Below are 12,971 nucleotides of genomic sequence, written 5' to 3' on the forward strand. Positions count from 1 at the left end.
GATAGTTTTAATAATATAAAGTCTACATAGAAACACAAAGCCTGATATCTTTTATGATCTGAATTTTATAAAAACTATTATGCAGGAAATTCCATCTTCAGTATAGGTAAGGATGTTACTGCCAAGCCTGCTCATTAACAGTGCCAGATAATAATTAAGATTACAGTAAATTTTTTAGACTATTTTTTCCTTCTTTCTTTTGTCTCCTCAGTGACTGAGATGCTGGTAAATGTCCTCAACATCTGCTCTGACGATGAACTAGGGTCAGAAGAAGATGGATTTGATGGTAAGAGGCTTGAGCCTTTGAGCTAATTCAGTTTGCTAGGTAGTTACTTGGCATCTTACAGGTAACCCTAAGAATAAATTTCTAAGATTTAGATTACGTGTAAATAATATACTGTTGAGAATGAACAATGTTATGATATTTTATAGTTGCTTTGAAGAAATATAAGAAACGAAATCCATAAGAGAATTTTTCCATCACCTTGAAAACATAGTTGAAGCAGTAAAGTACTTTAATAACCATCTTTCAGTAGCTCATATTGCTAAGTCACTTTTTTGGCTCTTTTAGTGAAGTCTTTCCTGTCAGTTATTTAAATTTTGACGTCTGTGATAAAAGATAACTTACACATTGACATATTCATATTTATGTCAACTTAATATCTATTAATATCTGTAATAATTAAATAAGTTATTTGGTTTTTTATTATTTTTTTTTAATACTATTTGGTATTCAGTTACCTTCAGAGAGTACACTTTCTATAAAAGACAAAGATTCCTGATGTGGATAGAGAGAAAAATGGCTCTTACAAAAGGGCCCTAAAAGAGATGGTAATATAAAAAAATGTAGTTGGAAGGGGAAAGTGCAAGAGCTGAGTTCACTTCCATAAATGTTTAATATGTGCCTACTCTGCACAGGGCACTTAGGATTCCAAAATGCACTAAAGACTTAAGAAGAAGTTGCAGTCTGATTAGAGAGACTGATGTATAAACATAAAATTTCAATAAAATAAGACATTATCAAATAAAGGGATGGTGGCAGTGGAAACTAGATATTGTGACAAGCTTAAATTGATACAAGTTTTTACCTTTTGGAACTGTTCATGTGCAAAATGAAGCAAGAATGTAGCCTTTTCTGAAAGTTACTGTCTGAACAGCATGATTTAATATTTATTTGAGCTTAGTACAAGTCACATCTATAAATGTAGAATACCTAACTCTTTAGGCAAAAATAAAAGTGTCCATTCACTCACATACATACAGTCCATATACTTAGGTAAATTTAAAGTGTACAATTATTTCTACCATCTCAAGCTTTTTCTCCTTCCTGTAACTTCTCTTGTCTTCATTACTTGTCTCCATGTTACTGTTCTTTAGTCATATATCACATTGTAAGGGAATGTACAATACAGGGAAGAAAAGAATTTGTGTAAACTTTTACTAGGTTAGAATGAGCTAAAAAAAATAGTTTGTAAGAATTTTCTTAAGTAAACATATTGATATATTTTAAAATATTCGGAAAACCAGTGGATGTTCTATGCTTTATCCAGATTCTAGCTGTTTCATATGTTAAAGCCACAGTTTGCCATTGTTAACTTTTCCAGGTATAATTAGATGGTTATATACCATATATAACTATAGTTATAATATCATCTAAGAGATATTAAATCTTCCTAATGGAAGGTTAGAAAGATATTCTTTTTCCCTCAAGAAAGAATACTAACCTGATGGAATTTAAATCTTAAAAGTCAACAAGCATTTTGTAATAGATACCTTTCACTACGTTTCTGTTACTCCTCAAAAGAGAAGATTAAGTAGCATTAATACAGAGGTGTTCCTCTGTTAACAAATCTCTGTTTTAGCACAATTTATTGACCAATAATTATTAAATATATAGCACATGGTATGAAATGAGCAGATCTGCATGTGATTGTAATTATGTGTTAATTCACTCATTCAGTAAATATATATTGAGCACTAGATATATATTGTGATATATATATATATACATCCATGTGTGTATATATATATGTGCTGCCAGCTCCTAAAGCCAAAAGTACCTGCACATTTCAACAGTGCTGGCGTTTCCTTCACAGTTGAGTATCGCCAAGACTGCCTCAGTGTTTCCTTCACTTTAGTGAGTTCCTTTACCCCCCTGCTCAGTCACTTACATGGAAGGATGCATTTTGGAACTTCCTCTGCTTTAAAATAATTAGTTCTAATCAATGTGTTGTGCTCATCAGCAGTTGCTTTCAAACCTGTTCATGCCAATGATAGAAGTACATGTCCTTTTCAGGGCACTTGGAAGAATTCTTTTCTTTCTAAGCAGACCAGTGAATTCTTACTACCATGTTTGAATCTTAGGTCACTTCTGCAGAGAAACAGCTCCGACTTCTATATGGGATTTTTTTTAGCTCATATCTCATAAATTTGCTGTCTAAGGAAGAAAAAGGAAAACAGAAGTAAAGTTTTAATTAAAAATGTGTTTAACTTAGGGTAGTATACATTTCAGAGTAAATCATCAGAAATGTTCTTTAGTGCTTAATAACACGACACAGAAATTGTGGATTTCCTCAAAGCTACTCAGAGAACAACTTGAGAATCTTCCCAGAACTATTTAACTCTTTGGGGGACAATAGTTTATTGAGAACATATCTTGTAGGTTTTTTTTTTTTTTCTCTTTTTGTATGATGTTATTTTCAACCTGAGGATCAAGGTTCCATTCTCCCACCCTGTTCCTCCTTTAGGCAGCCTGCAGTGCCTGTCTCTCTCTGGGGCTGGCCCTATGCTCTATCAGGCTTCTGCACTTGTTGTTGGATCCAGAGGTGAAAGCAGGAATCAGAAGACTTCAAAAGATTTAATTAAAGCTCTTCCTTAACTTGCTGCTTATTCTAAAGAGAAAGCATCTCTTGAGTCTTTATCAAACCTTTCTCAATATTTTGCTTAATATCCAACATCAGCAATAAAATCCAGGGTGGTATTGGTGCCTTCCCCTGGTGGCTCAGTGATAATGAATCTGCCTGTTGCAGGAGAGCAGGTTTGATTACTAGGTCGGGAAGATCTCCTGGAGAAGAAAATGGCAGCCCACTTCAGTATTCTTGCCTGGGAAACCCCATGGACAGAGGAGCCTGGCAGGCCCATGGAGTTGCAAAGAGTCAGACATGACCTAGTGACTAAACAACAACAAGGGTGCCTTTACAGACCATGCCTCTCAGAGTACCTTATCAAGGGGACTTGTTAGTGTTTATAAAGTCTGTCACAGATAGGAATTCTCCTCATGTCCTTGATGAATGCTAGGTGTGGGATTCATTTTGCTTCTTTTCCTTTGGGTTCTGTCAGCTCTCCTTTACCACTTGACAATGAAGATGGCCACAGCTAACGCTTAGGTGTTAGGCATCATTCCAAGTGGTTTATCTGTATTAACTCTTACTCTTTTGATCAGCATAAACTTATAATTAACTGTGATTTATTTTATGGAAATTTCCTAGGTGATTTATATTGTCCCTAATCCTCAAGACAACTTTTTGATATAGGTGCTATGATTATCCCAGTTTTACATACAGAGCTCAGGGCAGTGAGGTTAAAACCTAAGGTTAAAGACCTAGTGAACTAATGGAGTCTGGATTCATGCCAATGTCTGCCTGTTTCTCAGACTCTTGAACTTTCCACAAGCTATGGTTATAGTGCTTGAATTTTTTTTTTTAACAGCGTGATGAGGTGTTTTTTCTTTTTTTTGCAAAACAACACTATTAGCAAAACATAATATACTTTAGTTTGTTCTGTTGAATAGCCATAAAATAAAGAAATAGATTTTTGCACAATCATCTGGCCATGAAAGTCAGAGCAAATAAAATAGTTTTGTTTTACTCCGTTAACCTTAATTCACTCCAAGAAGTTATGTGTTTGATAATGAGAAAAATTTTATTGCATCTGAATAGACAAAAAGTCTCCTGGCTTGCCTAGGCTTCTGCTGGGTGGAAATCATGTCATGAATTTCTGCTCCTCAGCTTCTGCCTTACAAATAAAGGAATTTGATAGCGTGTCTAGAAAAAGATCACTGTTTTAAATTGGTCTGTGGTTCTTTTCTGTTGAAAATAAAATACAAAACTTCTGTTATCTTGTAAAGTTTTGAGGCAGTTTAATGCCAACTGAATGTCTTTTGAGGATCTGGTTTATATGTATTGGGGTCTTTGATTCGTTTCCACTTCTGATTTTGGATGATAAAAGGATAGTCTGGTTTTAATTTGGATTTGTTATTCCCCGTACATGTCAGAGAAGAACGAAATCCAAGTAGATGTATCTCATTTAGTAGTTAAATCTGATTAATGAAGAAGACTAATTTCAGAGCACGGATTAGTAAGTGATCCCAAAGTGTGTGGGGTCCGGAGCAGAGAAGCTGACAGAAATCAAGCTATCTCCATCACAAAGCTTGCTTTATTGTTCATTATTATAATAAGGAAGCCTGGAATAGCGTTAAAAGCCTAATGACAGTTTCATGAGTTAGAAATATTTATTTGGAACTTTCTTTTTGTCTAAAATCTTAGACTCTGAGATCACTATCTTATGTATATGTATATATACATATATGTAAGCAAATTATGTTTGAGACTATGATATGTGATAAGTCTGGCTAACAGGAAAGAACTGTGGAGGTAAAACTGAAATCCTGTAGAATAAGAAAGAAAAAATAATAAAAACTAATACATTTCAAGCCAAGTATAGTTTCAAGCTGCCCTGGAAAGACTTAGGATTGAATTAGAATTTATGTCTCTGCTTTCATCTAAAGGAGCAAACCACATGGTGGAACTCTTATACTTTATCCACATTTTTGCCTTATCCTAATGTTAACCACAGGCAAGTCACCGAATATGGAATCAGAGCAGTTTTCTGCATGCCTCTACTAAACCATCTAAATTGTATACAAGAAAATTATCTTCCATCATCTGCTTTGAATTATTAGATAATTCTTTAAATCTAATATCACAGGTTCCAGAGTGTCTCCCCACTGCTTTCTGTCTAACTTTAAAAAATTATGCAGAATTTTTTAAAGTGCAAAGTTGGAAGTTAGTAGGACTTATGTGACATCTTCCTGGTCCTTGAGGAATACCTCCTTAAGGACTCGGGTAAATCATTTTCTACCGAAGCTGTATTTGTTTGCCATGATGAGTGTTTGAGATGAATGTCATCTTAAAAACTCCCTTCTGCTTTGTGCGTCTGGCAGCACATATACTGAGAACCATTAGCTTAGAGCTCTTCCTGTGGCTGTAATCACTGTCATTTCTGAGCAGCTTATTTCAGCATCTCACATTTCAGGTTCCCAATCTGAAGGAAAAAAAAAAAGTTATGTCCTATAATAATTGGCAGTTTGGGAGCAAAAGTATTACATTTAATATGAAAAAATTCAAAGAAATGTTTAGACATACTACCAAACAAGAGCTCTGAGGGCACAGTGGCCATATGATTCTTGTTCTATCAGCTCTTAGCATAACCTGCCATCATCTTAAAAGCTGTGTTTGACAAAAACAAATACTTTTTCCAAGCTTGGAAAAATGCTTGGAGAAAGAAAAAAGGATGAGTTGGGTTATAATTTAAAAACTGAGTAAAGTATTTCAGGTTGAGGTGACTAGATTGGAACAATGATAGTCTTAATAATAAAAGGAAGAGGGAGCTACTCCAAAGAGCGGCCAAGGACTTACAACTATGGAATCAGTGGGCAAAGGAAACCAAAGCAGGGATGGTTCAGACCTTGGTACCTAGGCGGATGAGAACAGTTATGGAAAAACTTCATCCATTTCAGGAGAAAGATGAGTTTAGCGTAGCAATCCCCAGCCTTACTGGCAGCAGAAATCTGTTTCATGGAAGACAGTTTTTCCATGGGCCAGGGATGTGTTCAGGGGGTGTAAGGGGGGGTGGGAAGAGGATGGTTCAAGCACATTGCATTTATTGTGCACTTTATTTACATTGTTATTATATCAGCTCCAACTCAGGTCATCAGGCATTAGAGCCCGAAAGGTGGGATCCCCTGGTTTAGTGACAGACATGAGTTTGAGTAAAAGTGACATGGCTCTGGAAACATCCAAACAGGATTTAGAAATGGAGCCCTGGAAATTGGGAATGAACTTGGAGCAGGTGACTGAGGCTTTGTGTTAAAAGTCACAATTGAACCTAGAAAAGGAAAGATATAAGCATCTGAATGCAGAGTTCCAAAGAATAGCAAGGAGAGATAAGAAAGCCTTCCTCAGTAATCAATGCAAAGAAATAGAGGAAAACAACAGAATAGGAAAGACAAGAGATCTCTTCAAGAAAATTAGAGATACCAAGGGAACATTTCATGCAAAGATGGGCTCAATAAAGGACAGAAATGGTATGGACCTAACAGAAGCAGAAGATATTAAGAAGAGGTGGCAAGAATACACAGAAGAACTGTACAAAAAAGATCTTCACGACCAAGATGATCACGATGGTGTGATCATTCACCTAGAACCAGAAATCTTGGAATGTGAAGTCAAGTGGGCCTTAGAAAGCATCACTACGAAAAAGCAAGTGGAGGTGATGGAATTCCAGAGGAGCTATTTCAAATCCTGAAAGATGATACTGTGAAAGTGCTGCACTCAATATGCCAGCAAATTTGGAAAACTCAACAGTGGCCACAGGACTGGAAAAGGTCAGTCTTCATACCAATCCCAAAGAAAGGCAATGCCAAACAATCCTCAAACTACCGCACAATTGCACTCATCTCACATGCTAGTAAAGTCATGCTCAAAATTCTCCAAGCCAGGCTTCAGCAATATGTGAACCGTGAACTTCCAGATGTTCAAACTGGTTTTAGAAAAGGCAGAGGAACCAGAGATCAAATTGCCAGCATCCGCTGGATCATGGAAAAAGCAAGAGAGTTCCAGAAAAACATCTATTTCTGCTTCACTGACTATACCAAAGCCTTTGACTGTGTGGATCACAATAAACTGTGGAAAATTTTGAAAGAGATGGGAATACCAAACCACCTGACCTGCCTCTTGAGAAACCTGTATGCAGGTCAGGAAACTACAGTTAGAACTGGACATGGAACAACAGACTGGTTCCAGATAGGAAAAGGAGTACGTCAAGGCTGTATATTGTCACCCTGCTTATTTAACTTCTATGCAGAGTACATCATGAGGAACACTGGGCCAGAAAAAGCACAAGCTGGAATCAAGATTGCCGGGAGAAATATCAATAACTTCAGATATGCAGATGACACCACCTTTATGGCAGAAAGTGAAGAGGAACTCAAAAGCCTCTTGATGCAAGTGAAAGAGGAGAGTGAAAAGGTTGGCTTGAAGCTCAACATTCAGAAAACTAAGATCATGGCATCTGGTCCCATCACTTCATGGGAAATAGATGGGGAAACAGTGGAAACAGTGTCAGACTTTATTTTTTTGGACTCCAAATCACTGCGGATGCTGATTGCAGCCATGAAATTAAAAGACGCTTGCTCCTTGGAAGGAAAGTTATTACCAACCTGGATAGTGTATTAAAAAACAGAGACATTACTTTGCCAACAAAGGTCCGTCTAGTCAAGGCTATGGTTTTTCCAGTGGTCATGTATGGATGTAAGAGTTGGACTGTGAAGAAAGCTGATCATCGAAGAATTGATGCTTTTGAACTGTGGTGCTGGAGAAGACTCTTGAGAGTCCCTTGGACTGCAAGGAGATCCAACCAATCCATTCTAGAGGAGATCAATCCTGGGTGTTTGTTGGAAGGACTGATGCTAAAGCTGAAACTCCAATACTTTGGCCACCTCATGCGACGAGTTGACTCACTGGAAAAGACTCTGATGCTCGGAGGGATTGGGGGCAGAAGGAGAAGGGGACGACAGAGAATGAGATGGCTGGATGGCATCACCGACTCGATGGACATGTGCGTCAGTTAGTCACTCAATCGTGCCCGACTCTTTGCGACCCCGCGGACTGCAGCCCATCAGGCTCCTATGTCCATGAGATTTTCCAGGCAAGGATACTGGAGTGGGTTGCCATTTCCTTCACCACGATGGACATGAGTTTGAGTGAACTCCGGGAGTTGATGATGGACAGGGAGGCCTGGCGTGCTGTGATTCATGGGGTCGCAAAGAGTCGGACACGACTGAGCGACTGAGCTGAACTATAGAGTCTAATGTGCCTCCAAAGTTACTGATGTGGAAGGAAACATCAGAAAATTGAGCACTGGTCAGGAAAATTATCCCTTCTTTCTGAAGCTGAAGAAAGACAAACAAATGAAATCAAGAAAAGAGTGATGAGGGAAGACAGTGAGAACCAGGATTGTGGAGCATTTCAAGCAGCAGCTGTTTAAAAATATTTGCACCAAATGCATAAAAATTACTATGAGATATAAATCTTACCAGAAAACCAGAAAATGGAATATTAGGGTGTCATTTGGTCAGATAAAAGATTTTTGTAAAGAGGCAAATAGCAAAATTTGTTTATTTATAATAGGTACAAAAGAAAATTGCAATTATTTTCTAAAAGGGCAAATACTAAAATAAAACTCAAAGCACCTCAATTTTTATATCATGGAGTATTTCTATTTTATTTTCTATATTATTTTTAAATGTCTATATAAAATATTCATTGAATACCTTTTTCTGTATTTTCAGTGGTAAATAAACACATGGTCTCTGCCTTCATTGAGCTGAGAGTATAGTACAATAAGAAACCAATTTTAAATAGGTTGCTTTCACAGAAGACTTAGATGGTTGGAGGAAGGAGTGTAAATTGGAATAAAATATTTGATAGTTGGAGGAAACACAAGGACATCTTTCTTGTTCTCTTTCTGACAAAGAAAAGAAAAACACTTCGTGTATTTTACTGTTTTAAGAAGTATGACCATGTGAGAAATCCATGTAATTTTTCCAAGAAATTACATGTCAAAGATGGATATCGGTTTATCAGTTTTAAGTTCTTGTATCTTTTTAAAAATAACTAATTTGCATTATGTAATTGGAGAAAGGAAAGGGACATCTACAAAAAGAAAGACTAGTCAATATTTTGTAAAAGTCTTTGTAGTTGTTTGTCATACTTTTGTTAATTACTTTCCAGTATATTGTTAATTTTTTTAAATTAATATTTCAGTATGTAATTTAGAGGCTAAATCAGTTTGGTCACTATAAAAGTGTCCTTTGTACTTTGTTCCCTTCATAGTACAGGTAATTGCCTTTTTTCATAATGATTACGAAACAAATTTTATATCCAGTATATTATTAAAACTGAAACGTCTAAAAATGTGCACAGATATTTACTAGATCCTAGGGTATAAATTCCCATCCGTATATAGGGGTATTAATATTTGGGGGCCTGGACTACCAAACAGGTTGCCTACAATAACCATCATATTGTAGTCAGTATCAAGTCTGACTTATATGTGATTACAATAATGAAAATCTTTTTAAGTTGCCAACTTAAATGATATAATAACACAAATATTAAAGGTACTTTTTTTTCTTCTTAGTACTACATGATTTTGCACAAATGAGTTTATTAGCTGGCATAATTTTCACATTACAGAAAAGTACAGACTTTGCAGAATGAACTAAATGTTACATACAACTCTCTCCCTATTAATAAGTAAGTGTGTTAGTTGCTCAATCATGTCCAACTCTTTGCAGCCCCATAGACTATAGCTTGCCAGGCTCCTCTGTCCATGGGATTCTGTAGGCAAGAATACTGGAGTGGGTTGCCATTTCCTTCTCCAGGGGATCTTACCAACCCAGGGATTGAACCTGGGTCTCCTACATTGCAGGCAGATTCTTTAACCTCTGAGTCACCAGGGAAGCATCATTTTCTTTGTACTAAAGCATTTTGTGGGTCCAACTTCTTAATCTGAAGATTGTACTTAGAATAATTACTAATTGATTGAACAATGGCAGAGTTGTTATAGTCCAAGGTTTGTAAAACATTCTCTTTATAGTTGTTTGATCTCAAGTGGCATGTTTAAAGGCTATATGAAAATGTTTAATAAATGCTCAGGAAATCTAAAGTTTAGAAATATTTTTCTATCAGGGTAGTCTACTTATGATTTCCTAAAAAATCAATTTTTCCCCTTCATTTTTACTCTTAGCTTATGAAAAGCTATGACATTTCATCCAGTTTTTCTCAGAATTTTAAAGAAACAGAAATCTTGATTTTATTTGGTCACCCATCTTCGTGGGGTGGTCTTTTTTTTTTTTCTCACTCAAAACAAAGCCATTAGCATCCTGGCTTCTATTCTTCCCTAGTGAACTAACGTCATCTGCAGTCCAGCCTTTTGCCTGGTTGGCACAGAACACAGCTGAGGCCCCCAACTAGGCAATTTTATATTAATGAAGATCACACAATCAGCCTTTTAATTTACAGTGAGAAATATAACTGTTAGAAGAACTGGACTGTTCACCTCTGCACAAGCATTTGCTTCTTAATATAAAGAAAAGACATTTTTGAGTATCATGTATCAAAGATCTATGCTAAGTGCTTCAGCGGGTAGCAGGAAACTGGCACTAGTCTAAATGCATTCTCCCAGCATTTAGTATGTATGCCCAATTAGGTCCTTAATGAATACAGTTTTCAACTGTTATATTCTCATCTATATTCAGAATAATCCTTGATAGGTTAAACATCCAGGCATTATGAGTGTTTCTTCTATAGACAATACATCTCCATTATTAGCTTGACACTCGTTATTTCATCTTATTTTGCTTTTATTTTCATTGTCAGTTCATAAAATTGATGCATGTCTGTTATGACAAAGAATTCAATCCAAAATGGCATTTCACATGCTACTAGTTTCTACTTTGGCGAATATAGATAAACCGAAATGTCCTCTGTAAGGCATAGGCTGAATATGTGAGAGTTTCTCAAAAAATCAACCAAGCTTCCGAATCTACTCGCAAGTCTAATTTTTACCCTAGTTATAATTATGCTTATAGCCAATTTCTGCAGCTATACCAAGGAATCACTGAACAGATGGAACACAGTATCTCAGGGAACAAAAGTCTGTGGAATCAAATTAGCACTTGGAAATGAAAGTAGCTTTTAACTATGTATTTAAGATAACCAAATAATGACAGTTATTTGACATTTAGGAGTAGTCTGTACATTTTTAAGACTTCCTATCCAAAGAACCAAGTTATGTTTTATGACAAGAGAAATTAGAATAAATAGTCTAGGCTGTGCTAGCCTTTTTAAAAATCCACTACACAGGAGAGTCTTTTTATTTAAAAAATATATATATTTTCAAGGATCCTCTGGCGCTTTCAAAATGATGTGTAAGACAGACTAGCCCTATGCCAAACATCACACCATTGTGGGGCCTATTACATGCTGAGATTTTAGTTGAGCTAAAAAGCATATGGAAGAAATTCAGGATATGTGGTTTGGAGTGGTTTGGAACGAGTAGTCATTATGTCCCAATTTTATCACCTATAGATATGTGATATAGTATTGTTAGAATCAAAATTAGAAAGGTACTCCAAATATTTTAGATTGTAGTCCTCAAAAAGATCAGTTTTTACAGAGATTTTTAAATTTGTTATCTTGAAGGTGTTTTTCTCCAATAGTATAACCTACATAAGCATACACACAGCTATTATGTGAGGGGCAACACCTCCAATCTCACTGAACTAGGTTTAACCAGCACTGATCCTAAATGGATCAACCATGCAGGATTCTCCAGTTATGGCTGGTCAAGATCTTCCAACAGCTATCGCCTGTAGAAATTGGGTGATATAATTCTTGATAGACAGTTATCTTCATGCCAGAGTATTTGGACTACTGGGATTACCCAAAGGGATTTCAAGAGGGGTAAGGGAATCCATTTTTACATCCTCAGCCTACATGTGTCTTCATTCCTAAAGACAGTCAGCCTGGGACCTCATCTGAGCTTGCATCCGATGCAAGCTCAGTGCAGCCTTTCCTCTCCCACTCCTCATTCATTCTCGGTGGCTTTTCTCTTATTTTAACAGAAAGGCATGGGCCTCCCTAGATAGTCACTGTGAACACTGCCCAGAGTACTGAAACGAGGAGACAATGGAAAAACTCAGTGCCTACGAAGTCTCCTTAATCAAGGCAGTGTAACTGCTCTTTCATCCTTATCATTAAGGGATAGGTTCAATCAAATTATATTTCTGTGTTTTTTTTGAAATATTCATAAACATTTATCATATACTTGTGCTACTGGGTTCAGTTATGTACTACTAATAATTGTGATTTTGATTACAAAAGAAGTTGTAAAATGTAGGGCCTCATTGTCTCAGGAAATTTTTAAAAATAAATTTTAAACATTTTTTGGAAGAAAAGCATAATGTGATAAAATAGTATATATAATATACTAAAGTAAAAGCAGGAAAATTGAAGTGGAAATACTATCTCAAAAAAAAAAGGACCAAGGTAAGAATTTTTTCTTTGAAAGGATGATGATAGGATGAAATTGTTATGTTATTTATATGCCACTGATTATTTTTAAAAAGGAGTATTGTCAGTTCATTTTAAAATGCAATGCTTACAACATTATATATTCCACATAATTATTTAAACTTGGAGGTGAGGATAATATTCTTTGGGGGATAGTCTTTTGTAGATGCGTAAGTAAAAAAAGGTAAAGACTACATCATTATAGCCAGTCCATCGGAGTGGACACAGTTTCTCAGAGCTTATGATACTGTCCCTAATTCCCTGGGCTCAAGTGCCTAGTGGTGTAGAAAAATGTAGTGAAGTGCTTGTCAAGCTCACCACAGCCAAGGTCAAAACTGAGTAAATGTTTAAGTAATTTCTGTACAGCATCACTTTGTTGGATATAGAAGCTCAAGACTTGTTATTGTTAAAGTAGGTCAGAGAAAGAAAAGACAAGAAAATAAGTTTTAGGCACATGGTTTGGCTCCAAGCCTTATGGGGGCCAATTCGGAAAATGTGTTCTCCCATAAAAGACGGTCTATATGCTTATGATCTCATCATCATTTGTCAAGAGCT

General features: G+C 36.2%; 1 protein-coding gene across 2 annotated transcripts in view; it reads left to right on the forward strand.

Moving 5' to 3' along the window:
• PPP3CA (protein phosphatase 3 catalytic subunit alpha) overlaps positions 1-12,971 on the forward strand; it is a 335,331-nt gene that overhangs the window by 305,764 nt on the left and 16,596 nt on the right. For both annotated transcript variants that reach the window (XM_055435143.2, XM_055435142.2), the window contains exon 10: positions 212-286. In XM_055435143.2, coding sequence (XP_055291118.1) covers positions 212-286 — 75 coding nt within the window. The remainder of the gene's footprint in view (positions 1-211; positions 287-12,971) is intronic.

This window comes from Moschus berezovskii, chromosome 5, assembly GCF_049115385.1.
Source record: "Moschus berezovskii isolate FMDL1 chromosome 5, NW_MosBer_1.0, whole genome shotgun sequence".
NCBI lineage: Eukaryota > Metazoa > Chordata > Mammalia > Artiodactyla > Moschidae > Moschus > Moschus berezovskii.